General features: G+C 38.3%; 1 protein-coding gene across 1 annotated transcript in view; it reads right to left on the bottom strand.

Annotated features, from left to right (window-relative positions):
- The window catches only part of UBA6 (ubiquitin like modifier activating enzyme 6), a 112,086-nt gene that overhangs the window by 40,481 nt on the left and 46,945 nt on the right, over positions 1-24,660 (bottom strand). Inside the window, exons 10-19 of the mRNA XM_081345553.1 lie at positions 20,768-20,871; positions 14,499-14,561; positions 12,256-12,332; positions 6,420-6,486; positions 5,353-5,496; positions 3,706-3,773; positions 3,175-3,253; positions 2,674-2,754; positions 1,823-1,900; positions 85-266 (exon numbers count right to left, since the gene is read on the bottom strand). Of these exons, the coding sequence (XP_081201679.1) occupies positions 85-266; positions 1,823-1,900; positions 2,674-2,754; positions 3,175-3,253; positions 3,706-3,773; positions 5,353-5,496; positions 6,420-6,486; positions 12,256-12,332; positions 14,499-14,561; positions 20,768-20,871 (943 nt within the window). The remainder of the gene's footprint in view (positions 1-84; positions 267-1,822; positions 1,901-2,673; positions 2,755-3,174; positions 3,254-3,705; positions 3,774-5,352; positions 5,497-6,419; positions 6,487-12,255; positions 12,333-14,498; positions 14,562-20,767; positions 20,872-24,660) is intronic.

The following is a 24,660-nucleotide window of genomic DNA, read 5'->3' as shown; positions in this document are numbered from 1 at the left end:
GTAATTAAAGATAAATTACTACCTAGGAGGGAGGAGAAAAAAAGCAGAAAAAAAAAACAAATCAACCTCTGATCACAGATTTACCTGTCAATATACCTCCTAGCTTCCACATTGTCTAATGCAGTTACAATTACATCTTGCTTGGTGTAGAAATCATCATTGTATATGTTCTCAGTAGCTGGGCACACTTTGTTAAGGTATGAGTCTATCTTTATCTCAGGATTGATGCTACGTGTTGCTGCTGCTGCAGTACAACTCTTAGGTTTCTAAACAAAATTGAAGTTAGTCCGGTTAATATTTTTCATGGGAACAATCCTTATAAAATGAAACATCAATAATTTAATAATACAGCATGAACAACTGCAAATCACACTAATTATGGTGGCAGGTGGCAACATTTTAAAGCTAATGGCATCATACCAACATCATTACTTAAAATTTTTCCCCAAAAATCTTACAACGTGAAGTTTACAGACAGTCCTTGATTAACAGTAATTGGAATTACAATTTCTGTTTGTAAGCAACGTGGGCATAAAGCACTATGTCATATGACTGCATTGCTTAGCACAGGCATGTCAAACTCACGATGTCACATGATGTCGCGCAATGTATCATGACTTTTTCCCTATTGCCGGCAAAGGGGTGGGTGCGGTTTTAGTATTATGCATCCAGCTCATGGGCTAGCAGTTTGACATGCCTGGTTTAGCACCTACAATTCTGGCAGTCCCCATTGCCATCATTAAGCAAGAAGGTCATTAAATGAGGATCTCACATGATTGCAACTTCCACCTTCCTGTCATTGTCCAACAAACAAATCAATGGTGAAGCTGGCAGGAAGTTGCACATCCCAGTCAGGACAAGCCTTTCCTTAGGTGGCTCACAAGCAGCCAATGGCAGATGAATGCTATAGAATAGGTGTGGTTGCAAGGGGTGCTGCAGTGGCACTGCATGAAGCCAAGCAGGCGGGATTGAATGCCATAGAATGAAAGTGAAGGCAAGCTGAAGACTACAGTCACTCATCAAAGTAAGTAACATAGATTTTGTCAATCTCTTTCTGGGCACCCCCTTTAAAAGGATCAAGATTAGAGGGTACAGTTAGAGAATTTAGTTTAAGCACAAGTCTGTCCATCCCAGCTTTTTGTTTTCTTTATTGAAGAAATTTGGGTTTCCGAAAGAGAGAGGGGATTAAGCAAGGGAAAGGTTTTGGGAAGCTGATCCTAAAGTTGCTGCCTCTGCATGCAGGCAGTTGGCTTCTCAAAGGCTAGCAAGAGCAGGAAGAGATTTGCAGTCTTCTGACAGCTGCCTGATCAGGGCAGAAGCCCAATCCACAATCTCAACTTCATTGGCCAAGCACAGAGACTTGTTTGGAAGCTTCTCTGGTATTGGAACAGTTTTAGGCCCTAATTTATCTGGGCTCTTCCCATGCCCCCCTCCCCCGGTCCCTCCTGCTGTCCCTCTGCTCGGTTGTCTTTGGCTTTGCAACGTCTTTTGCTGCTGGTCTGCCTCTTTTATGGGCCTCCCCCACCCATGAGGTATATATATATATATATATATATCGCCAGCCAGACAGCTAGCTATCTGCTGAAACAAAGGATCACATGGTAAGCCACATGGTTTACTTGGTACTTATCCTTTCTAGTACTCATCACGTCTCCCGGAACTAATTAGTATTCAATTAGATGAATACCGAGGTACTACTGAAACAAAATCCAAACATTTGCTCCACATTGAAATATATGCAAATATAGCTTTTTAGTTCAATTAAAATAGCTATTTTCTGAACAAATCATTGCAACATTTTGTCCTCATCACTCTAACCTACCTGTATGTGATGAGGCCGGAAAAGAAACTGCCTATTCAAGTTAGACTTTTCTATTAAGTCCGGATCTGTTATTTCAACCTGTATGTTGGACAATTGATGAAATTATGATTAAGCAGTAAAGTGATCAAAACTGTTACATCAGAATCAGTATTTGAAATATTCTGCTCTCTTGTCTCATATCATTTTAAGAATGGGAACAAAATATTTTCAAAATATTGTATGCTGTATTCCCTTACTTACTAACTATGCAAGTCATCCCATTAAAAAAAATCTTTATCAGCTTTTTTCTCTACAAGAAACTATACATCAAAAATAATGTGAACTGATTTTTACATGTGAGAACCCAACAATCAAAGCTTGGCTCCAACTTCTACTATATCCAAGTGATAATGGATTTGTTGTTTAAGTATTACTGGAAAATGCATTGCCAATAGAGGTAATCCTTACTTAACAACTGCCCTGTTTAATGACCATTTGAAGTTACAATAGTGTTGAAAAAAATAATTTATAAACAGCCTTTGCACTTATAACAGTCACAAAGTCCCTCCAGTCCTGTGATCAAGATTTGGGGACTTTACAATTGGTAGGTATTTATGACTATCATGCTGTCCTGTGGTTATTTGATTGCCATTTGCATGCTTCACAGCCAGCTTCCAAAAACCAAAGTCATTAGAAAAGCCAATAAAATCACAGGTTGCAGAAGTAATGTCATAAATCCATCCTGGACACATGATATTTTGATTAATGACTGTGTTACTTGTGACAGACTTACCAATCCCAATTCTAGTTGTTAAATAAGAATTATTTCTACACTTAGAGGAACTGAAATCAGTAGGGAACATGAAACATACCTTGCCTCTTTCTTGGCCTGTACCAACACCAAGGAGTGCAAAATTTTTCAACATTTCACAGCCTATTGCCCCACACCCAACCTAAAATGTCAAAGCATAATATTATAAAATTTCCAACTTTAATTGACACAGTTTAGAATTAGCTACATTTTTGATAATTTTAAAAAGCATGTTAACAATTGTCCCTAAAAAGACAGAGGCGCTAATTTTAGAGAGCTTTTGAAATATGTAATATAAGCTAACAAGTATTGCACTGAAATGCATGAAAAACAATACAGATCCCTACTAACCACTTTGTCTATTTTTAGATAAATGTGCTGTATAATGTAACTACATGTTCTAGTGCCTAGGCTTAAATAACAAACAATACCATAATTTTTAAAACAGATGACCTCTAAATTTAATTCCTGAGAACAGAGCCCAAATTGTCTAAGCAAAGTAATTTAGCATTCCATTTAAGAAATCCCCACTGACAAGAGTTAACCTAAAAGTTATACTTACTAAGAAAACATTGAGATTCTTTAATTTCTGGCATAAGGAATCTCCAATGCACACTCTTAGGGCATCATATCTGTCTCCCCTAAAAAAGACAAGAGGATGTGAAAAAGGAAACATATTTCAAGAAACATATTTCAAAATGACTTCACACCATGTGTACACAGTTTAAGCCACATATTGGCAACCTAAGGCTGTATGAACATGCCATCCATGTTTTACCCTGTTTATATTTAAAATTAGTATACATGCTTTCAGATTGTATGGAATAAAGCTTTAGAGCAACCTTCTCCAATTTCTGTGTTACTATGTTAGCTAAGATGATGACAAATTCTAACTCATCTGCAGAACCGCAAAGGGATTAAGCACTTGATTTAGATTTAGTAAAACTGTTATCACATATTTTAAGTTTTTAAATTAAGCTTTAAATTGTTAAGTTAATCGGCTTAGCTGCCATCTGTCAATCTACCTGATTTTAGAGAGATATTATCAAGAAAAATAATTAATGAAACCAAAAAAAGTTCATTAAGTATTTACCTTGGAAGGAATTCTTCATCATGGGCTTTTTCTGGAAATGTAACTAATTCCAATGCATCGATATATAGCTATAGATAAAAAGAAATGTAGTGATCACAAATTATATTTTAAGACAGCAAAGTCAGATTCCTAATAGGACTGTATATTAGGGCTGTGCAAATTATTTTGAAACACCTTTGTACCATGTGGAGTAGAGAAATGAATCAGTCTTCATTAAAGAACTTTATCTTTTTCCAGCCCTGAATGGTGTGTTAGAGATAGCTTCCAGCTGTCTCTGCATGGATGCATGTATGCTTTTCTGAGGAAAAATGCAAAGCAAAACGGCTGGCCATCCACATGCAGGCAACGACCACCAAAAGCAATTTCCAAAACAGGTAGTCCTTGACGTGCAACTACAATAGAGACTGTAATCTTGTAATTGAGCAAAGTTATCATTAAGTGAGGCACCCATGTGACTGCTTTGCTCAATGACCACAATCATGACTCTCCCAGTTGCAGTCATTAAAAAATCAGAGAAAATCATTAAATAGATGAAGCAAAATTGTTGCTTGCCAAAGGAGGATAAGCATATCCTCCATGCACGGAGCTTTGTTTCTCCAACCCACTACAGGAGTCCCCTTCCCTCTGTGTGCAGAGGAGGAACGAAGGATCCTAAAACATTTAACCTTTGTTTCTCCAGTGCAGCAAAGCACTCCCCTCCCCCATGCAGAGAGGGAAGGAAAAATCCTTTGGCAGGCAGCAAGAGCCTGAAATCTTTCCTGCCTGTTTCTTGAGAAAGCCAATAGGGAAGACTATAAATGGCGATCATATGATCATGGGATGCTTAGCAATTGGTTGTAAATGAAAATAGACTGCTGAGCTATCAAATCACAATCACATAACTGCATAAAGCAATGTTTTTCAACGGCTGGAAGAATTTTATGGACCGTAAAGCACTCTTTGCAAGCCATTGTAGCTTCAAACGGTCATTAAACAACCAGTTGTGAGTCAAAGACTACTTATAAATGACGCATATATTTAGAAGAGAGATACATTCATAGGTGACTTTAAAAAAAGGGTGAGGGGGTTGGGCTTTACTGGTTAGATTAATTTGTTGTTATAGAAATGGCCAGTTTAGAATATTATGGAAAAGTAAAAAAGTTGAGGTTCAATGTTAATGCTTCCTTCTACTGCAACAGAGAAAATCAGAAGTCAATGCCTTTTCTTTTTTCCCTTTCCCCCCCTCACTTTCCCCTTTTTCTCTCACCCTTTGCTCGCAGAAGCCCCTCACTCACTCTCTTTCACTCACACTTTGCTCACAAAAGCCCCTTCCTTGTTCTTTCACTCACTCACACTTTGCTTGCAAAAGCCTCTCTCACTCTTTCACTCACTCAATTTGCTCGCAAAATTTGGCGGGAGAGGGAGAGACAAAAAAAAAACACTGAGAAAGAAAGAAAGAGAAGAGGCTTTTGTTAGCAAAGCGGTGAGGAGAAAGCAAGCGAGCGGGCCGTGGGCCATACATTTTTCACAAAAATCATAGTTTATTAAACAATGGCTAAATGCCCACAGCACACAAGACCAAAACCAAATAAATTATAGTATACTTAGCATATTATCTGATACCATCATAAACATGAATCACTCAATTCAAAAGAAATAAGCCATTACCCATTGTTGCAGGGGAGAAAACTTTCCAGTCACTGCTTTTAAGACTTCCTGACTAGCAATACCACCAAGTGCAGCTGTGAGAGGAGCTAAAGAGCCCTGAGACATCCTTGATAGCCATTTCACAATGTCTTCATTTACTTGATGCTGTAATTAAAACAAATAAATATTCCAGATATGAAAGCATATATAAATTCTATAAAACAAACAATTCGTCCAGAATGTATTCCTCATTAACATCCAGCCCTTCTTCTCACCATTGTAATCATAATCTGGCAAAGAGATACCAGATTAAAAAGCAGCCATACAGTTTTAAAACTGAATAACTAAGGTGTAAAAACAACTGCCCTGCTACAAAGCACAAGATCATGCCACAGCACTCTCTCCCCAGCTCGTCCACACAGACATGGCATGGCAGCAATCCCTATCCAGGCCACAAGCACTTCCCACAGCACTTCCACCTCACTCCTAGTGTTCACCTACCCTCTGGCTTACCTGCAAGCCACCCAGGACATGCAATTTCCAGAGACTTTCCCATTAACTTTGCTTACGGGAGGTTGGCAGAAAATTATTAATCATAGTCATGTAAGGTCCTTGCTTAATGAACCATAATTTTCCCTTAACGACAGCAATGGAAACTGCCAGGATTGGCCTCATAAAGTAATATGACAATGTGATGTCATGATTTATTATTACATCAATTAGAAACTGAAATTCCAGTCCAACTACTGTCATTAAATGAAGAGTACCCATACATACATTTCTCTACCTAAGCTGGAACAGAATTTGTGATATTCAGATCTCCACTTAACTTTCATAGTTAACATATCACTAGTGATCAGAAATGCCTAATTCAAAACAACTGTGGAAATCTGTTTAGTATTCTTGGTAGAAATATAAAGAAATACATAGTAAACATAACTCCCATTGTATTTGTAAATTGTAATTTATAGCCAACATGGTGCATCACAGTCACAGAACTTTCAAACATACAAGTCACGAATCTCATTTACTACCTAGAAAAGGGAACTGAAAAGTAAACTGAAGTTTTAAATATTACTGAACTTTACCTTGCCTTCCAGGGTTTTACTTAAGGATAGAGCTATCTTCACCATTTCTTCAGCATCTTGAAGACTTCTAGAGCCGAAACAAAAACAATGTAGCAATCTTACACTACTCTTAAAATAAAGCACATACCGACACACTTCATGAGATATCTGGTATTACTTTTATTTTTTATCTTTTGTCTACCTATCGAGTCCTTTCCAAGGACCTGGCACAGGTAGATGTGGATTTATTATTTATTAAATTTGTATACTGCTGAATTATGCAGACTACCAGCAGACAGATAAAATATAAAATATCCTCAACAAGAAGACATAAATGCTGTCCAATAATAAAACATCTAGAGAAGTGATGGTGAACCTTTTGGAGACTGAGTGCTCAAACTGCAACCCAAAACCCACTTATTTATCGCCGTAGGCAAAGTGGGCATGGCCCACTGGGTGGGCGTGGGTGTGGTGATCATGGCAGATTGGGTGGGTGTGGCCAAGGTGGGCATGGTCACCTCAATATTGCTTGTGGGGAGGGACGCCTGTGGAGGGTGGACAGGGTTGGGTGAGATCCAGGGGTTATCTTGTAGGTGGGGCAGGAGGCAGGAGGCTCATCCTGCAGGGTGAGGCAAGGCAGGGTGGGGTGCCATTGCCATGGGGCAAGGTAAGGGCCGAAGTGGCTGCTGCCTGACACCGACTCCCGCACACAGAGGCCAGCGACGCATGGGGGCCGACAGTGTCCGTCAGCAGCCACAGTCTGCCAGCCCCTTGACCGGCACACTCTGGGGCTCCACAGCCCGTCACCAGCAGTTCAAAGAAGCCACCTCTAAGATGGATGGATGGACAACAGCTGAGGAGGCGATGCAATGGGTCACGCCCAGGAAAAGGAGAGCATGCGAGGCCAGGAGGAACAGGACGGGGGGAGAGGGAAACCAGCCATGCCAGGATGCATCCGGCCACATAGGACCTTGGCAAGTTAGCAGGCAGCTGGTTGAAGAGGGACAATTGCCATCTCCGGGGCATGTCGCGCGTGCCCATAGAGAGGGCTCTGAGTGTCGCCTTTGGCACACGTGCCATAGGTTCACCACCACTGATCTAGAGTATGAAGAAATAAAAAATAAACTACAATCTTGATATTGAAAATGGAAAAAATTCAAAACCAGCAGAATTGCATAAAAACAGAAAAATGATAACAACAATGAACAATAATATTTAAAAATTTTTAAATCCCTGATACTTGAAATGTTCTCAATCAATAAATTCTGAAAGCTGAAAAATATACTCATAAAATATTTGAAAGGCACTGGGTTGAAAAAAACCTGCCATTTATTATTGGGCTTTTAAAAAATAGTTGCTGTTGCTTTGGAGAAGGGAACTTGTTGCTGTTACCTAATTTCAGACAGGGTTCTTCCTTTTGCATCTTCGTTTGCTCTTTAAAAACTTATTTGATCACAGAATGTTTTAGATTTTTTTCAATACCAATAGTTTATTTTAATTCTTGAAATATATGCTGGATTGATTTATTCAGACAATATTGTAATGCAGATAAGTCATTCGGGGTGTTTCTTCCACCAATTTGTTATAATGTGTATAGAATGCTGTTCTAGTACAGCAAGGTCATAAGAATTATGAGAACTTAGCCCAAGAAAGCAACTGCTCAATAAACTGTAATAACTCTTTCAATCAGTTAGGAAAATATTCAAGTTGACATCCACTATCAACAGAATCTAATAAATAAGAGGCTGATTCATTGAGCACCATGTGCCCCTGACAGATTTCTGATGCTGAAATCTAGAAAATAAAATCAGAAGGTATCTTGTCCCACTGCTATCCTTCACTCTACTAATGCCTCAAGATCTTAAGATTTCCATGAGATTGAAGACTGAAATCCTACCCTAGCAAAGTACAATAGCACAGTTGTCTGAAAAGTTCACACTGGAGGAAAGCTTTTAAATTGAATTTATACCTTGGTTTTGGAAGGCTTTCATGACAATAGATGAATGAAGACTATCTGGAAATGTTTTTTGTTTAGAGAAAGAAAAACAGGCCAAAAGAGGTGGAATCATAGTGTTGAAAGGGACCATTTTGCCATTAAATCTAAGCCAGGGGTCCCCAATCCCCGGTCCATGGACTGATACAGGGCCATGCCATGCCAGCAACTGGGCCGCAGAAACAAGCAAAGCCCCATCTGGGAGATGCAGGCAGCACACAAAACCACGCCCTCTCCAGTCTGTGGAAAAACCTCTCTCCATGTAACCGATCCCTGGTGCCCAAAAGATTGGGGACCTCTGATCTAAACCTCCTCTATGTAGGAAACCAAAGAAAACCACCCTCAACAGATGGCTGCCCAACCTTTGCTTGAGCTATTAATTTGAGTTTCTGAAATGGTCAAATAGATTGCAATTTTTCTGAGCTACTATGAAATTTAATACTTTAATTTCCTCTATTCCATCAGACCAAAGATAATGGAAGGTTGTACCTGCTCAGATAGCATACAGAATAAATAACAGGCAATTTTCAAGCATTTCCAGGGCAGAATACCCTGAGAAAAGTTAGGTTTGTACAACTGTCTTCTGGGTCTGTCCATCAGTCCTGAAAGATTGATATAATGAAAACCTACTGAAAACAATAATTTCACCAAAAACAGATGCAAAAAAATATGATGCAAAAGCATCAGTTAAGTCATTGTTGAACTAGAGCCTGAGCTTTTAACTCCTCCTGCTTTCTGCAATAGAGAAAAAAATACTTCTTGTTTGAGTCAGCGTTAACTAATTCCTGCAGGTTTGGGGCAAGATTTTTCTAGAGCTGAGAGGGAGAGACTAGCCAAATCTTTCCCAGAAAGCTTTGTGCTCCAGACAAGACAATAATTCATGATCTCCCAATTTTTAGCCTGGTGCTTTAACTACACCAAACTATGCTAAACTGCCTCATAAGGATTATTTGGACTTTTTAAAAATGTGCTGAACACACTGTTGTTGTTTTTGAAGATTCAAGGCATCAAATATTACTTCTGCAAGGAAAGCTGTGCCTCATCCTAATGAGAAAGTGCTTAGCTTTGATGTTACCTCTGTCTGGAGAAGATTGTGGAAAGTTAACATTCAGAAAGCAGCAGGCCCAGATAATATCCCTGGCATATTCTTAAGGAGTAGGCTGATGAGTTGACTTGTGTTCTTACAGATATTTTCAATCGTTCATTGCAGCAGGCAGTGATTCTATCATGTTTTAAGACTGCCATTATTTTGCCAGTGCCAAAAAAAATCTTCAATCACGGGTTATCGGCAGGTTGCACTTACATCCATCATTATGAAATGTTTTAAAAGGCTGGTAAAGGTCTTTGTTGTATCTAGCCTCACAGCAGCATTTGACATATTTTAGTTTGCTTACTGTGCAAATCATTCCACTGAGGATACTATTTTCTATGTTCTCCATCTGAGCTTGGCACACTTAGAAGAAAGAAATATTCATGTGCGAATGCTATTTGTCGACTTTAGTTAGCATGTAATATGATCATTCCTCAGTATTTATTGGATAAAATGGGCCTTTGGCTTCAATACTTTTCTGTGCAACTGAATTCTTGACTTTCCCCGTATGTGCGAGTTTTGGCTAATATTTCTGACATTGTATTCTTGAGCACAGCTGTGTTCCCCTCAGGACTGTGTCCTAACTCCACTGTTGTTCTACAGTGCTAACCCATGACCGTTGTGCAAGGTTTGCTACCAACCATATTGTGAAGTATGTGAATGGTACAACAGTTGTGGGACTTATTCAGGATGATATTGAAGTGATTACCGGGAGGAGGTAAAAGGTTTATTACTGGTCTAATAAAAACAGCCTGGTTTTAAATGTAGGAAAAACAAAGGAGATCATTTCGATTTCAGAAAAAGCAGGCACAACCATATACTTCTGTGTATTAATTATTCAACTATGGAGGTCATTACAGTAGTAGTATCTAGGTTTTGGGTATGCAGCTGACGAGCAGGTTAGTTTGATCACTCAATGAGTGAGTCACTGGTGAAGCAGGCACTGCAGCGCCTGCATTTTCTGCATCCTATCAGAAGAGCACATCTTTTTTCCACTATCCTTACCACTTTCTATAGAGGGATGATTGAAAACATCCTGTCGTACTGTTGCAAGTATTACTGTTTCAGACAGAAAGGCTGTGCAGAGAGTGGTGAGGATGGCAGAAAAGATGACCTGTTTTATTTATTACCTTCTGGGAAAAGGCTTCACGGTATCTGAAGCAGAAACAACTAGATTCTTTAATAGCTTTATACCATATAACTGTGGTGGCGAACCTATGGCACGCATGCCACAGGTGGCACCCTCTCTGTGGGCACATGAGCCGTCGCCCCAGTCCTAGCGCTTCAGCTGGGTTTTATAAAACCTTTTCGCTTTAGGCCTCCGCTGCTGTGTGCAAAAAAAAAGGTTCATCAATCAATCAATTTCAACTTCTCGCTGGAAAAAAAAAGATCTTGCAAAGTTGGAACTGATTGATTGATTGATTGAATTTTTTAGTCCCATCCAGTCAGCCGTTACCACTGCAGCCACACCCACCTAATGGGCCATGCCCACCCATTTGGCCACACCTACCCAACTGGCCACGCCCACCTGTCACCTGACGATACATGTGGGTTTTGGATTGCAGTTTGGGCACTTGGTCTCTAAAAGGTTTGTCATCACTGCCATATAACATCAATCTTGTTAACTGTCAAGACTGTTTTTTCTGTCTGTGATTTATATATATATATATATATATATATATATATATATATATATATATATATATATATATATATATATATATATATATATATATATATATATATATATGTAGATCTAGAGTCTCGGGTTTCTTCCCGCGTTCCTTTCATCTTCAGAAAGTTGTGGCGACGTTTCGACGAAATCCCATCCGTCATCATCAGGCTGGAGTGTTCCTCCTGCTGCTTTCAGGAGCAATGCGTGGTCTGTCTGTTCCTTTCCTTCCAACTGCCGGTGGGGCTGTGTTCTGAGGCGTGGCTGTCTTCTGATTGGGTGGATGCGTGGTTGTCTTCTGATTGGTTGGAGGCGTGGCTGTCTTCTAGTTGGGTGGGGTGTGTTCTGAATGGGTGGGGTTTTTTGTTGTGTTGTAATATTCTGAGTGAAGAACCAGACGCCTAGGACCAAGACGGTTTTATCTTGAAAAATTAGAAAATGACCTTGTAACCAATGATAAACCTAGGTAACAAAGCCAAATTTCTAAATCTTCAGAATGGTGTTCATTTGAGGTCCAGACCTGTCACTGATTTAGCGACGCGCGATCGCTAAACGCGTAATCCACACTCTGCAGGAAAGGGCGGTCTTGTGAATCAGACTCTAGATCTACACATACAGACACCCGCGAGAATCTACGAAAACAAATATATATATATATATATATATATATATATATATATATATATATATATATATATATATATATATAAATCAGACAGAAAAAACAGTCTTGACACACACACACACATATACACACACACACACATATACATATGTGTGTGTGTGTATAAAATATGTATGTGCATGGTGCATATATTATAATTATATTATACACACACATACTTTTGAAAAAAGTTCATTTTTCATTTTTAATGTGTGCCAAGTGTTCACAGAAAAGTGATAATAATGATTATTTATCTTATTTTATCTACAATAAAACTGCTTCAGTTCCATTGTAATAAATGACTTTTAAAAAGTTAAGTATCATAAAATTGCAATTTAATGTAATCAAATGAAGAAATACTGTAAATCAATATAAATATTAAACTTTATACACACTTAATTATAATATTCATGTAACTATGGTTATATATGTATTTACCCAATGTTTGGCATGCGAGCAAAACTCTCCTGGAATTCATTCAAAGCAAGCATAGCAATATGAATCTGTAGAGGTGCCTATAAAAAGAACAAATAATGTACAGTATGAGGTCAAGGAAATCCTTTTCTAAAGGATAACTACATTATGTTGTTATACAACAGAAACAGTAACAAATCTCATGGCACTAAAGTTTAATTGATTTATTATGACATAAGCTTTCACAATTTAAAGCTCACTGAGCAAAATACATATTGGCAACTTTAATGTTAACAAATCTGACAAAAAGGACACTAATCCTAATAAATCCTATTAGTTTCTAGAACATGCTACAAAACTCATTTGTTTTTGTTCAATTTAATTTACAATAAAATTCAGCTTGAGTTTCTTTTTCAAATATCTGCCACTTTCTTGTTTGCAAATTTCTGTGAGACTAAAATAATTTTTACAAGCGCATTTTTTCTTTTATTTGTTTTTAAATATAATTAATGACTTAAGGGAATAGTCAAGTCAGCAAGCAGTATTCTGGCATTAATATATATAACATTGTTTTTTCTATGTATGGATGTGTGTGTACACACATACTTACACATATACATAAAATTTATAGGCTCTCCCATCTGACAGCAGTAAATCTGAACAGTATAAAATGTTTAAAGCTATCATAACTGTATAAACTCATAATGCCCTAATGCAACAATACCCACCTTAGCTAACTGCTTGCCCCTAAAGACTGGAGGAACAGCCAGATGTTCCGAGCCTTATAAAAGGCTAGCAGGGTCAGAGCCACCTAGATCACTGGGGGGAGGGGGATGTTATTCCATGGAACAAGTATAACCTCAGAAGCCACAAAGGTCTTATGTCAATACAAAGTGCAGTAGCATCAGTAGGTTGAGGATACCAAGATCTACATCTTTGCCCTAGAACAACCAAATGTGTCCAATGGCTGGAAATTGTGCGAGACTGGATCGGAAGAACAGGCTTGGCTCAACTCTGGCAAAAACTGAGTAGCTATGGATTTTAAGTCTCCTTAGTTCTGCAAATTTGGCTCATTTGATACCTTTATTGGTATCCAGCACTTCAGCCAAGGGCACCAGCCCCAAACTCATCAATCCAGTCAGCTGCCACCTTCCACTAAGCCACCTGACAACTTTGCCCCTTCAATCTTCCTGCACACTGACACAATGGCTTTGTACTCTTCCAAATCTTGTTGCCACTGAGCATCACAACTTTAGCTATTAGGTGTCATAAGTTTCCTCCATCTCAAACCAACAACACTCTAGAATCTAGACCAGGCATGTCAAACTTACAATGTCACATGATGTTGCACGACATATTGTGACTTTCCCCCCATTGCCGGCAATGGGGTGGGCGCGGTTTCAGCATGATGCATCCGGCCTGTGGGCCAGCAGTTTGACATGCCTGATCTAGACCATCCTAATCTACAAGTTCCACAATCACATATCCAATCCCATCACTGTTACATATATACACATATGTGCACGTAAGTGAATGAATAATATTAAATATTAATATTTATGTAAAGCCTGCAAACATCGTTTTACCATCTGGTATAGGGATCCAATAAAGAATACGGAATCTATACAGTGACTATATTGTGACTGTGCAAATTTATACTTTATGGTCTTAATGGTTTTATCGCTTTTAATGTTTTAAATGCTTTGTGTTTTATATTTGTTTATAATGTGTTATATTCTTTTTAACTTTGCTTGCTGCCCAGAACCATATATGTGAGATGTATCATTATATAAATTCAGCAAATTTACCAAACAAAGAAATAAGTGTGTGTGTGTGTGTGTGTGTGTGTGTGTGTGTGTGTGTGTGTGTGTAAAAAGAGAGAGAGAGTCAATGGAATAAAGTCAAATATTTGTGAATTTATTTATTCTACATTGCTATGGTACTTGAAATGAATTAGAATTGATAGCACAGCTTATCTTTAATTGTTATTTATTAGCCTGTTCATTTTGTTCTGCCTTTGTGATTTGCATTAAATTTGGCTTGTGTCGTCGTAATGTTGAATGTTTTGCTGAATCTAAATATTTAAAAAATATTATACATTTAAATTGATTTATGTTGATTTTGCACTATTTATGTACTATTTTGCACTATTTTAAATACTACTTTGAAAAAACAGCATATAAATAAAATTAATCTAATTCATGTGCATTTATCCCAATAAACTGATTTGAAGCTCAATTATCTTTAAATATTCCAAATAAACTAACCTCAGGTTTGCTGAAGTCAGCAACAAGATAGGTTGGATTAGACAACTGTTTCTCCAATGGTTCCTAGGAGGAAAAAAGGAATCTACATATAATTTTCAAAACAAAGAAATAATTACAGGCAAACTGAATTAATATTTTTCAAAACCATACATTAATTTTAGCACAGTACAGTAGCAAAAACAGCCAAAAAAATGGAATGTGATCCCAAAGATAGTGGAACAAATAAAATATTTTAAATAAACAGCTTCCAGAGGATAAAACCCTATTCTCCAAAGAAAAATCATTAGTAACAAAGTAGAGTTGTTAGCAAATCACAATGAACATAATCTTTATATTGTTCCATAATATCAGTTAATACGTACTGTATTACTGCTCCTACCTCCAAGCACCAAAATTCTTTTAGGGCAGGGGTTCCCACCCCCCAGGATCTGGTATTTTCAAGTGAGCAAAGCCCCATAAATGCACATGCAGGATCCAGGCAACACACAAAACCATGTCCCCCAGTCCGCATAAACATCATACTCCATGGAACCAATCTCTGGCACCCAAAAGATTGCCCCCCCGCCCCCGCTATTTTAGGATATTAAGATGGGGGAACTGAGTATTTGTATAAGAGGACTGTTGCTGTCCTTGTTAATTTAACTATGGTTTACTCAATTACTTTTTTCAATCTAACCATATGGGCTAGGTGTACACAATAGAATAAAAGTAAAGGTTCTATATATATTTTTAAAAATATCACTGTAATATTTCCTAACTAAAGAACTTATTTATCTTTGAAATGTATCATCAGATTCTCATGGGATCCTATTCTTCCTAATTTCTTAGACACTTTTCCTTCAATTTGTAATTTGTCTTTATATCAGCTGTTGAAGTGAACATATTTCATCGGACATAACTATTACAAATTAAAATAGACTAAAATAATATTAAATATTCACTGAGTTTATCAATGGTTTATTAATGGATTTAACAATGTGTATTCATTCATTTAAGATTTAACTGAACCATGTAATCATATAGAATGTAAGCTTATTTCAGGTAGCTGACATGCTTCAACATTAATGCTTTCTAATCTAACACTGACTGTGAGATTTTACAATAACTTCTAGATTTTAGCTATGAACAGATAACCTAAGACAGGGCTTTTCAACCAGTGGTACGGGTACCACCTGTGGTACATTGGCACCTGGCAGGTGGTATGCGACCATCCTAGAAAAGTTGTACTGGGGGAGGGGAATGAGCTGAACCGGTGGCAGCACTGCACAAGCCTGAGCGAGAGATGGCTGGAGCTGCAGGGCTGAGCAGAAGCACCAGGATCAGCGCTTCTTCGGGGCTGTCAGGGCTCAGCAGAAGCACCAGGTTCAGCGCCAGGCTCCAGCTGGAGCTCGACACTGATCCTGGTGCTTCTGCTGAGCCCAGAAGTGCCGATCAGCTGGAATGTTGCAGCATCTCCAGGGTCTTGTGATTTACATTCAGATGCTTGGCAACTGATTCATATTTATGACGGTCACAGTGTCCCAGGATCATGTGAAGTGACCAAAACCTTCTGCAACCACCCATCAGATGGGGGGAATAAAAACTAAGCACCCCCCCACCCCATCCCTGCTGCCAATCCTCAACAGAAATGCTCACAACAATGAAAACCTCGGACAGGAGGAAGAGCGCCACTGGGACAGCAGGCAGGTGTCTTGCTCGGCTGTGGCTTGGGGGCACTTTTTTCAGTGCCATTGTAACTTCGAACAGTCACTAAGCGAAATGTTGTAGGTCGAGGACTACCTGTACTTCATCACTTTTTTTTTGGTCATCAAGTTTTTGACACCTTGGTAGGCGACTGGTGGTACTCAGATGTTGCCATATCCTAAAAGTGGTACAATGGGTGAAAAGGTTGAAAAGCCCTGACCTAAGATAACTCCTCTCCTACAATGTAAAATTTCCAGTGTCAAACATCTTTATCATTCCCAAAGCAGGTTTCTCCAAGGAAATCTGTATTTCCAGATATCCAAAATCTCTGAGCACTGCCCCATTTAAAACTTTTCTGTTATTTTCTGGAGGGCTCAATACCATATATTTATGATTTTGACACTCCACTTTATGGCATTTGCTTATTCTGATTGTTTAGTGACAGAAAGTTATGAAATGGCAAGCAAACTATGAAAATATTTTCTGCTAAATTTGCTTCTCAATTTTTCCAAAAACTTTTTTTCTATTTATTATCTAATCATATCATTTTATGATTAATTTTTTTCTTGAAAATTTACAATATTTAATTAATTAATGTTCTCTTCTTTTTGTCTATTTTATCTATTTTATCTTTTTTGTTCTTTTTGTCTATTTCACAGACAAAAACCTAGAAAAGCACCAGGCCCAGACAGGCTAACTCCTTCTTGCTTGAAAATCTGTGCTGACCCAACTGGTCCCCATCTTCACCTGCATCTTTAATAAATCACTAGAGATGTGTTACGTTCCTTCTTGCTTCAAACCCTCTACTATCATCCCAGTGCTTATGAAACCCTGCATCAAGGAGCTGAACAACCATAGACAGGTTGCTGTGACATCTGTGGTTATAAAAACACTTGAAAGGTTAGTGCTGGCCCACTTGAAAACATTCATGGAACCTCTGTTAGACCCTTTGCAATTTACCTACCGAGAAAATAGATTGGCAGATGATGCTATTAATATGCATTGCACTACATCTTACAACATCCTGAATCTATGTTAGGAAGAAGCAGGTGAAGCAAAATCACATCAGATACTTATAGAAATAGCAGAGATACCCCCCAGGGCTGTGTGGTCTCTCCATTTCTCTTTTCTCTCTGTACCAACAACTGCATCTGTTAAAGTACTGAAGTTTGTGGATGATACAACAGTCATTAGTCTCATTCAAGACAAAGATGAATCTGCATATAGATGGGAAATTGAATACCTGGCCTTGTGGTGCTGCCAGAACAATCTTGAACTGAACACACTCAAAACTGTAGAGATGATAATAGATTTTAGGAGAAGCCCTCCTATTCTACTATCTCTTACAATACTAGACAACACAGTATCAACAGTGGAAACCTTCAAGTTTCTAGGTTCTATATCTCAGGATTTGAAATGGACACCTAACATCAAAAAAGTCATCAAAAAAACACAACAAAAAATGCTCTTCCTGCACCAACTCAGAAAGCTCAGATTTCCCAAGTAGCTGGTAATACAGTTCTACAGAAGAATTATTGAGTCTGTCATTTGTACTTCAATAATTGTCTGGTTTGGCACAGCAACCAAACAGGACAGACACAGACTTCAACGGATAGTTAGGACTGCAGAAAAAAACAATTGCCATCACCCTTCCTTCCTTTGAGGACCTGTATACTGCATGAAGCAGAAAGAGGACTGAGAAAATAGCTACAGTTCCCTCATATCCTATAAATAAAATGTTATAATTCTTAACTCAAGATGACACTATAGGACATTGCATGCCAAAACAACTAGACACAAGGACAGTTTTTTGCCCTCATGCCATCACTCTGCTAAACAACTAATTCCCACAACACTGTCTATGCCTTAGGATGTCAAACCATGTAGTAGGGCTGTATTACAATTAACCTTCTCATCTTTCCTATTACCTATTCCTTTATGACTATAATTTTGTTCTTAGTATCTTATGATTTACAGGTGAAACTTGAAAAATTAGAATATTGTGCAAAAGTTCATTTATTTCAGTAATGCAACTTAAAAGGGGAAACTAATATATGAGATAGACTCATTACATGCAAAGCAAGATAGTTCAAGCCATGATTTGTCATAATTGTGATGATTATGGCGTACAGCTCATGAAAACCCCAAATCCACAATCTCAGAAAATTAGAATATTACATGCAATCAATAAAACAAGGAGTGTACATAGAACAATATTGGACCTCTGAAAAGTATAAGTATGCATATTTACTCAGTACTTGGTTTGGGCCCCTTTTGCAGCAATTACTGCCTCAATGCGGTGTGGCATGGAAGCTATCAGCCTGTGGCACTGATGAGGTGTTATGGAAGACCAGGATGCTTCAATAGCGGCCTTCAGCTCTTCTGCATTGTTCGGTCTCATGTCTCTCATCTGTCTCTTGGCAATGCCCCATAGATTCTCTATGGGGTTCAGGTCAGGCGAGTTTACTGGCCAATCAAGCACAGTAATCCCACGGTCATTGAACCAGGTTTTGGTGCTTTTGGCAGTGTGGGCAGGTGCCAGGTCCTGCTGGAAAATGAAGTCAGCATCCCCATAAAGCTTGTCTGCGGAAGGAAGCATGAAGTGCTCCAAAATCTCCTGGTAGACGGCTGCGTTCACCCTGGACTTAATGAAGCACAGTGGACCAACACCAGCAGATGGCATGGCTCCCCAAATCAACACAGACTGTGGAAACTTCACACTGGACTTCAAGCATCTTGCAGTGTGAGCCTCTCCATTCTTCCTCCAGACTCTGGGTCATTTCTAATTATCTCCTCTGTGCAAAAACCCAATCTCATCTTCCCCTGGATTCTGCCATTCCCAAGGGGGAGAGGGAACAGGCATGGGGCTTTATTGCTTTCACTTCCTCCATTAAATGTAACCTTTTGTTTATTCCACCTGTCTATCCATTACAATGTAACCAACTGCTTCTTACTAGGCATTCGCTCTGAACTTACTGGGCAACTAGAAAAGTGGGTGGGGGGAAGAATTACAACCCTCCAGGATCTGGTTTGTTTCTCCAAAGGAAGTGTGAGATGCTGTGGAAATGATCGTGCTGCAAACAGTTTGTTATCTTTCCTTTCCCACAATGGGCTTACCACCTGGATATTGGCTAATCTGGAACTGACCAAATGAACTGTGGGGTGGAGTTTGCTTGGGGCCACTTTAAAATTATCGAGATGTAAGGGAATGCCTCAGATCCTGTCTATTATGCCTGCTATATCCTATTTCTTAGTAAAAGATCCTGCTTGGAAAACCCTGTCTCCAAGAGTGCTGCTTTCTTAAGAAGTGGGAAGAGATGGGTTCTGACAATTCTGTTCTGTTCCATTCCATTCCATTCCACTGCACAAATAAAGGTTCTTTTGTTACAATGCTAGGCTAAAACATGTTTAACTAGTTTCAGTATATTGTTTATTCACTCCTTGCTTACTAACCACAATTGCGACTGACAATTTGATTGCTAAGTCTTGCAGTGCCTAAGCAGAAAATTACATGGCTATCACGGACTTATGATCTTACTTTCCTTCCAATCATTAAATTAAATGTTGTGGTTGTTAAAAAAAATGTGATTGTGACTTATAGTTTTATTTCTGCCTTTTCTATTGTTTCTCACAAGCCAATTGCAAAACCCGCAAAAAGTGATCACATGAACGAGGGATGCTACAATAGCTGAAAATGCACCCTGGTTGTGAAGTACATGAGTGGTGATCATGTGAATAAAGGATGTTGCAATAATTGTAAATGTAAGGACTAGTTGCAAAGTTGTTTTTTTAAGCATTGTCATAACTTCAGTTACTAATGAGGCAGTCAGTGAGCAAGGACTACCTGTATAACATTTAGATACAACTGAAACTTTTAGATCAGAAAAATTCAGAACAACTGATTCTCTAATGAAACTTAATAAAAATATGTAACAGTTATATTTCTGGCCAAAAGGCATAAAAATAGAACAACTTAAAGCAGAAGGAAAAATAGATTTAAAAGGACCAATAATTAGAAACAGAACAGGCACACAAACAATAAAATCCTGATCAAGACATTTAGGGCAAAGTGCTACATACCCAAAGGCAGCAAATCTCACTCCCTTGTATAAAAGCCCTAATAAAGATTAGAAAGATCCTCAGTTGCTACAGGAAGCATTTGGAACCCGTTTTTTATGCCAAAGAACTTGTTATGAAAGAACTTGTTATAAACCAAACTTTTATCCCTCCAATATATATAGTTTCTTCTTTGAATCTGCACCAAGTATGGATTCAAATTTGTACCAAGCAGGTATTCCTGGTTTTCTGCATGTGTGTATTTCCTTCATATACAACACATTCCTCTTCCCTTTTTCATATGGTCAGTTTCTTTTAAATAAGTTATACACTTCAATATTCGCATTTTGCTCATCAATTTTATCCAACCAGGATTTAATAATGTTTGCTAAACCTTATTTACCTGCCTGCATTAAGATTTCTCATTCTTTTTTTATTATTCTCCATACATTCATTTATCACATCCAGGTCAATAAAATCTAGAAGAATATATACACATACTGTTTATAGTTATCTTTAGAGACACTTACAAAATGAAATACTTTAGGTATCTTTACTTGGACAGCTATGCCACCATGTAAATAAGGTTCCATATCTGTAGTATTCCCAATGCTGAAGGAATAAGGTGATATAACTGAAAGAGAGAGAAACCAGTTGGGGGCAAATTTTATCTTCCTTATCTGCTAATCTTAAATAAAATGAAACTGAAAATGTTTGTTTTATATGGTTCTAGAAATCCAGGTTGACTTTTATTGTTTTACAAGAAAAATAACTCAGGTCATACAATAGTAAGCTAATTATCATATAAAGGTAAAGGTTCCCCCGCACATGCGTGCTAGTCGTTTCCGACTCTAGGGGCCGGTGCTCATCTCCGTTTCATAGCCGAAGAGCCAGCGTTTGTCCGAGGACGTCTCCGTGGTCATGTGGCCGGCATGACTAGACGCCAAAGGCGCACGGAACGCTGTTACCTTCCCACCGGAGTGGTCCCTATTTTTCTACTTGCATTTTTACGTGCTTTCGAACTGCTAGGTGGGCAGAAGCTGGGACGAGTAACAGGCGCTCACTCTGTTACGCGGCACTCGGGATTCGACCCGCCAAACTGCCGACCTTCTGATCGACAAGCTCAGCGTCCTAACCCACTGAGCCACCGCGTCCCTAATTATCATATACAATTATATAAAAATGGAACAAAGTAATGAAATTCTATTCTATGACTATAAAAAGAACTATATGATAATCAGAATATAAGAATGAAAAAGTATTTAATAGTAATATGCAGACCTCACTGGTTTGGGAATAGAACATTCAGAAAAACCTTCAACAGACTATGTTCTTCTAAATTAGTTGGATTTTTTTGAAAATGAATCCTATAAACCTAAAGTGGCTTGAAATATTTGGGGCATAGAATTCCTAACAAAACTGGCCTGTTATTGTTTAATATTTAACTATTGGCTACTAACAAACTTCTTGGAAGAAAAGGAGGAAGATATGTCTATCAAATTCATAAATAAAATTGGTTGGGATTGAAACACAGGAAATAATTTCGAAATAATTTTGGTAGTTTAGCAAAGTGAAATAGCCAGGATTTTCAGGCTCTCTGGAAGGCCAAAGTTATATGAATATCAGGAGGGACATCACTCCGGAGAGCAGGTACTACAATAGAGAAGGCATGCTTCCTGGGTTCCAAAAAATGACCCTTAGTTGAAAGACTTGGAGCACGCCAACCTTGTTGGCTCATATTACATTGGAAGACACAAAGAGAGATAGGTGGTTCCTCAGATCAATTAATCATCAGAATAGAGCTGGAAAGGACCTTGGAGGTCTTCTAGTCTAACCCTCTGCTCAAGCAGGAGACTCTATACCATTTCAGACAGGTGGCTGTCCAGTCTTTTCTAAAACCTCCAGTGATGAAGCACCTACAACTTCTGAAGGCAAGCTGTGCCACTGGTTAATTGTTCTCACTTCAGGAAGTTTCTCCTTAATTCCAGGTTGTTTCTCTCCTTGATTAGTTTCCATCCATTGTTTCTTATCCTGCCTTCTGGTGCTTTGGAAAATAAGATGACCCCCTTCTGATTTGTGGCAGCCCCTCAAATACTGGAATACTGCTATTGTGTCACCCCTAGTCCTTCTTTTCTCTAGACTAGCCATACCCAATTCCTGCAACCATTCTTCATATGTTTTTTGTCTCCAGGCATTTAATCATCTTAGCTGCTCTTCTTTGCACTTTTTCCAAAGTCTCAACATCTTTTTTGTAATGTGGTGACCAAAACCAGATTCAGTATTCCAGGTGTGGTCTTAATAAGGATTTATAAAGGGACACTAATATTTCACACAATTTTTATTCCATACCTGTGTTTATAGAACCAAGGATTGTATTAGCTTTTTTTGGCTGCTGCCACCCACTGCTGGCTCATGTTTAAGTGATCTTGCATTAGGACTCCAAGATCCCTCTCACAGTTACTGTGTTTGAGCCAGGTTTCGCCTAATCTTACTAGTACTTTTGGTTTTTCCTCCCTAAGTGTAAAATCTTGCTTTTCTCTATACTAAATTTCATTTTGTTGCATAGGGCCCATTCAAATCTGTCAAGATCTTTTTGGATCCTGAACGTTTCTTTTGGGGTGTTGGTTATTCCTGCCATCTTAGTATCATCTGCAAATTTGATGATTTTCTCTTCTATTCCCTCATCTAAGTCATTTATGTAGATATTGAAGAGTACTGGGTCTAAGATGGAACCTTGTCATACCCCACTGTTTCCTTCATGCAGATGTAGTACCATTAAAGACTACTTGTTGAGTATGGTTTGTCAGCCAGTTACAAATCCATATGATAGTGATGCTGTCTATTCAACATTTTTCTAACTTACGAAGAAGTAGGTTATGGTCTACTTGGTTGAATGCCTTACTGAAATCTAAGTATCTAAATATACTGTGTCCACAGCAGTTTGCTGGTCTACTAATTTAGTCACTTTGTCAAACAATGAAATAACATTGGTGTGGTATTATCTGTTTTAACAAATCTGTGCTGGCTTCTAGTTATAACTTTGTTTCTAGATGTTCACAGATCTATTTTTTTAATATCTTTTCTGTTATCTTCCCAGGTATTGATGTTAGGCTGATTGAGCTATAGTTTCCTGGGTCTGCTTTTTTTCCACTTTTTTGAAGATGGGAATCACATCAGCTCTTTTCCAATCCTCAGGTAGTTCCCCGGTGCTGAGGATTTTTTAAAGATATGGTATAATGGTTCAGAGATAACATCTGCCAACTCCTTTAGAATTCTGGGATGAAATCCATCACGTCCTGGTGATTTATATTCATCAAGATCAGAGAGGTGTTCTCTTACCAATTTCTTGCTTATTTTAATTTGTATTTCTAGTCTGTCTTTTACAGTTATGCTTTTGGTAGGTTGGCTATAGTTTCTTTTTGTGTGAATGAAAAAAATGAGTTAAGCAGCTCTTTTTCTCTACTGTCTCTTACTTTCTTGCCATCTTCTCTCTTTAGTGGACCAACTGTTTCCTTGACTTTTTTCTTGTTGTTTATATGTTGAAAGAAACTTTTTTTTTTACTATCTTTGACTTTTGTTGCAAGTCTTTATTCATTCTGAGCCTTTGCTTTCCTGATTTATCTTTGCAAATTCGGGTTTTCTGATAATAGTTATGCCTTAGTTATGTGTCCCTTTTTCAATTATTTTTTGCACTTGTCCTTTTTGTCTTTCAGTTTATTAGAAAAATCTTTGTGCAGCCATGCTGGTTTCTTTTTGGATTTCTTGTTTTTCATTTTTAGTGGTATTGTTCTGGATTGGGCTTTTATGGTCATATTTTTCAGTTTCCCATACTTCTTGAGTTGTTTTCCCCTTTGGGCTTTTCATCCATGGAATTTTTCTTAGGCTCTTTCTGAGTTTGTTAAAATCATCTCTTTTACAGTTTAAGACACTGGTTGGGTTATATTCTATTGCTTGTGTTTGCATTATATTGAATTCCAGTATGGCATGGTCACTCTCGCCCAACGTTCCGGCAATTTCAATCACTTCTTCTCTATTAGTAAGAATTGGGTCTAGTAGCTTTTCCTCTAGTTCCCTCCTCTACCTTTTGGATGACAAAGTTGTCAGCTAGGTTAAGTTGTTTAGGAATCTGTTCGATTTCCCACTTGCTGCACAGTTTGCCTCCCAGTTGATATCAGGGTAAAGTCTCCCATTAGTACTGTGGTGTTTCCTACATACATTTGTTAATTAATTAGCAAAGAATTCATCTATTTCTTTTGCTTGGTTGGCTAGCCTGTAGTATATGCCTAAAGCAATGTCATTCTTTTTTCCTTTTATATTGACCCATATGGATTCTAGGAGATTTTCAACCTTGGTTTTGTGCATTTCTGTAGAGATGTAGTGAGATAATGAGGTTTTTCCATGTAGATCTTTATAGGTCATAATC

Source organism: Vipera berus (assembly GCF_964194415.1).
Source record: "Vipera berus genome assembly, chromosome: Z".
Classification (NCBI taxonomy): Eukaryota; Metazoa; Chordata; class Lepidosauria; order Squamata; family Viperidae; genus Vipera; species Vipera berus.
Note: the sequence above shows the minus strand (reverse complement) of the source record. Positions and strands in the feature narration are given on the sequence as shown.